The sequence below is a fragment of the Elephantulus edwardii genome, unplaced genomic scaffold (genome assembly GCF_000299155.1).
Source record: "Elephantulus edwardii isolate Elephantulus edwardi_28Jun2011 unplaced genomic scaffold, EleEdw1.0 scaffold00096, whole genome shotgun sequence".
In the NCBI taxonomy this organism is placed as follows: Eukaryota; Metazoa; Chordata; class Mammalia; order Macroscelidea; family Macroscelididae; genus Elephantulus; species Elephantulus edwardii.
In genome coordinates, this window is record NW_006399846.1 from 2,252,607 (window position 1) to 2,256,771 (window position 4,165).

General features: G+C 47.3%; 1 protein-coding gene across 1 annotated transcript in view; it reads left to right on the forward strand.

The window, feature by feature from the left end:
• VWF (von Willebrand factor) overlaps positions 1 to 4,165 on the forward strand; it is a 227,928-nt gene that overhangs the window by 109,603 nt on the left and 114,160 nt on the right. Inside the window, exon 17 of the mRNA XM_006891361.1 lies at positions 1,100 to 1,260. Coding sequence (XP_006891423.1) covers positions 1,100 to 1,260 — 161 coding nt within the window. The remainder of the gene's footprint in view (positions 1 to 1,099; positions 1,261 to 4,165) is intronic.

Consider the following 4,165-nt stretch of genomic DNA (forward strand, 5'->3'; position numbering starts at 1 on the left):
TTCTGGTACTCCCTGCTTTCAGCTAAGATCCATCTGATATTGGCTATGATGTACCTAGTGCTAAGGCCTCTTCTAAACTCAGCTTGTATTTCTGAAAGTTCTCTGTTAATGTACAGTTCCATTAGTTTTTTTATAATCTTCAGCAGGATTTTGCTTGCATTACTGATCTTCTTTGATAACCCTGTCAGATTTCCTTTTTTTTTTTAGAATGGGAATAAGCATGGATCTCTTACAGTCAGTTGGCCAGTTGGTTGTCCTCCACACTTCTTGGGATAACCTGGTGAACACATCTAGCACAGCATTGTTGAAATACACCAATTGGTATTCCATCAAATACTGGGGCCTTGTTTTTTTCCAAGTCCTTCAGAGCAGTGTGAACTTCCTCCTTCATTACCATTGCCATATTATATGTTGTTTCTTGAAATTCTTCTGTGTCAGACAATTCTCTTTGGTGCAGTGATTCTGTGTGCGCCTTTCATCTTCTTTTGGTGCTTCCTGGGTTGTTCAATATTCTGTCCATAAATCTCAGATGATGATATGGTCTTAGAGGAAAACAAAGAGATGGGGGAAAGGGATGTTAGGTAGGAGACACTGTTATTTAAACAGAGGGCCACTATAGCCTCTCAGAGAGGATGAAATTTGAGCAAAGATTGCTTTGGAGTCTTTGTGGCTGAATAACTTTTTCTTTCTCCATTAGTTGTAACTGTTTTAGGATTAGTCTTGTTAGGTCCCCCTGGGGATCCTTTTTGGCCTAGGTCTGACAATATCCGCATTGTATTCTGGCTCAATGCAACCTACATGCAGAATCAAGGAGGATGAGGAGTTGAGGCCTCAGGGAAAGCTGGTGGAGGGAGGCAACCTTCAGTGTGGGGCAAAGGCCAGGAGCTCAGACAAGTATATCAGGCTGCTATCCTCATCCTCCTCAGGGAAACTGACATAGGGCTGGACTCAACCAAAGCTCCAGTAGCACAGACTCCCAGGGTGTGGGCAGCTTGGAGTTTCCTGGATAGAGTGACCATCTGTAGGAGACCACTGGACAATGCTACAGATAGACCCATTCATTGCTTCAGTCACCTCTTTGATTTTCATACCCCCTTAGGCAAAAGGAGCCTGACCTGCCGGCCACCCATGGTCAAACTGGTGTGTCCTGCTGACAACCCACGGGCTGAAGGCCTTGAGTGTGCCAAAACCTGCCAAAACTACGACCTGGAATGCATGAGCACTGGCTGCGTCTCTGGCTGCCTCTGCCCCCCGGACATGGTAAGATGGCAGTTACCAAGCTGCAAAGGGCTGACAATCTTCCTGTCCACTTTCCTGCAGTCTAGGATGAATGAGGGGGCTGAGCAGCTGGAGGGAGGATGAAGCCAGTGCTAAACAAATAAAGGGGTTGGTGATAGCAAGGGGAGAAGGAGTAGAGGAGAGTTCCCTGCAGTCCAGTTAGCTGCCAAAGTCAGAGAGAGAGAAGAGAAGAGGAGGGGAGGAGAGGGGAGGGGAGGGGAGGGGAGGGAAGAGGAGAGGAGAGGAGAGGAGAAGAGAGGAGAGGAGAGGAGAGGAGAAGAGAGAGGAGAGAGAGCAAGTGCATGAGCAAGGGAGCTGGTGGGAAGATGTCTGGGGTTGATTCTGATAAGATATAAGAACTCAATTCACATGAGTGCTGTAAGAACCAATGAAAGTGCTTCCAGACAATATTTACCAGTGAAAACAGGCATTTCCACTAGAATCCAACCGATAGAGTCCACTAGAATGGGTACCCCAAATGTGTACCAAAGATGACAATGATGTGTCGGCCACATAGTAACAAGCCATATATCAAGCAAGTGCTTTCTCCACTTTGGGCCTTGTTTTCCTCATCTGCCAGTGAGTTGTGTGTTCCTAGGCAGCTTTGAACCTTCTGTGATCCTGGGGCCGGGGCTGATCTCACGCAGTGAACTGTGTGAGCATAGTTCCCTGGAGTCATGTGCAGCCATCCTGATTTGTAGCCACCTGGCTCCTTCACGCATCCTCTAGGGCTGCTGCTGAGCTGGGGGTCTGAGCATACACAGCCCCTTTACGTTCAGGGCTTCAGATGATTCGATTTAGCCAGGACTAAGGGAAACAAAGGCAGTACATGTGCTATTTAACAACCACATCTCTTGTGTGCGAAGTTTTGACCTCAACAGGAAAGAGGTAGTGGTGCTCCACGCAAAGATATTGGCAGATTGCTGCTTTGAATATGTGTTGGCTGCCATCTCTGAATGGGGCCCTACTGCCTGTTTCCTGTCTGGGGCAGAATCCTGTGGACAAGATTTGGTTGCTGTGCAGGGCTTACGCTGCCCTTCTTACCCATTGCTGTGACTGACCCATTGTGAACTGGACCCAAATCCTGCTTACCTCTCTCCCACGTCTAATCTTAGGCTGATATTATATGACATTTATTCTTTTTGTCACCCAGAAGGATATAACTTTTGTATTGTTTTGTTTTCTTCTATCAAATGCTTCTTCTTGCTTTTCCTGACTTCATCCTCATAGTCAGTGTGCGTGTGAGGAGGAAAAAGTTTCCTTTTTGTTCTTTTTATTTCCAGACTTCTTATTTTCAATGTCCTATAGATTTGGGGTCCATGACTCAGTGTCCCTTCATCAGATAGCAGAGTAGACCCAGCAAAGAAAGAGACATCAGGAGATTATTTCCACATCAGGGATCCTTTTAAACAAATTTTTCTTTATAATGAAGGGGCGGGGGGTAAATCCCAAAGATAAACTTAAAATTATTAACCACAATAATTACATTCTTGTCCAAAATCCAAAGAGGAAAGCTAGCGCTTGAGTCCGGAGTGTGGTCCTGCTTTGAGGTTCCCCTTTGGTGTCCTGGAAGGTCTTTGCTATATAACAAAGATTGTATTGGGGTGCCTGTCACAGAACAAGTTGCCGCTCACCTCAAGCGCTGTATGAAATTGGGTTCTTTTCACAACTGCTTCATTGTGATGTCGATTAAATTGTCGAGGCCAGATTTGGCAGTGCAGAAAAGGCCGTGTAATTTATTAAGTGCATGCAGTGTGCTGGCAGCAGTGCAGGACATGTGTTCTTGGCTACGATGTGAAGAAAAGGCAGCCAGAAACACCCGCTTTGCGTCCGTCTGATGTTGCAGGCGTTATACCCAGGGCATTGCTCTGTTTCACTTGTCCCCCGGGTGGTATAGGAAGGTTGTGGCCTCTTACTGAGGCCTTGGCAGGCAGGGCCAGGGTCTGTTCGCCCTAAGGATTTTGGAGGGGAGGGAAGTAGCTCTTTCCTGGGGACAGCTCTGTCGGGAGCAGGAAGAGCCCCTGAAGGGCTGGAGGTGGAGGCCCCGTTGTCAGCCAGGCTTCCTCACTTCCTGGCTGTGTGATCCTGCACAGTCATGCGTTCTCCCCCCTCATCCGTATCATGGAAGCATCATTCCCGTTCTGCCTTCAACCAACACTGGTTCTGGGCACAGAGGAGAAAAGTGGACTTTTAAGGCCAGAAAGTGCTACAGAAAATACTATAGAAGTCACCTTACTTTAATTATTATAAATAATAACCCCTGGGACTCAGGCTTCACCAGTCAGTGACTTGACCTGCCCACATGACAGACTGGCTGGTGGAGGGCCTGTGTTCTTGCTTCCTGTCTATTGTGAATCGATCCGTGCTCATGGACATCAGATAAAAGGAATTGTCAGAACAATGGAACAGAAAGCTATGATATACAAACTATGGGTTCTTGATTTTATCGGGTGCATCAGACATGCTATTGGCCTGTCAGAACACCATCACGTTTCCTAAGCCCCCAGTTTGTGTACCTGTGTCATCTTGCATTCACCTGCATTCATGGCCCACAGTTTCAACAGCACTGCTTTAGACTGAGGAGTCCCTCTTTCCTTTAAAGGACCTCTCCATGTCCTCTTTAGGTTCAGGGACATCAGTCTGTGATTTGCCCCAGGTCTGCAGCTGCTTAGATCAAAGTCTTCTATTCCATCCTACCAGTTGCAGACCCTGCATGCTCCTGCCACGGCTTCAAGGGCCTGCCTGCAGAGAACGAGGGGCTCGGGCTACTTTTAAAAAATGGAGCCTCTGGGTTCAACCAGCCATCCCCACTGGACCCACCTGGGAAAACACTTTGCAGTCCAGAGGGGAGCAAATGACAGGGAAATATCTTCTAACAGAACAAGAA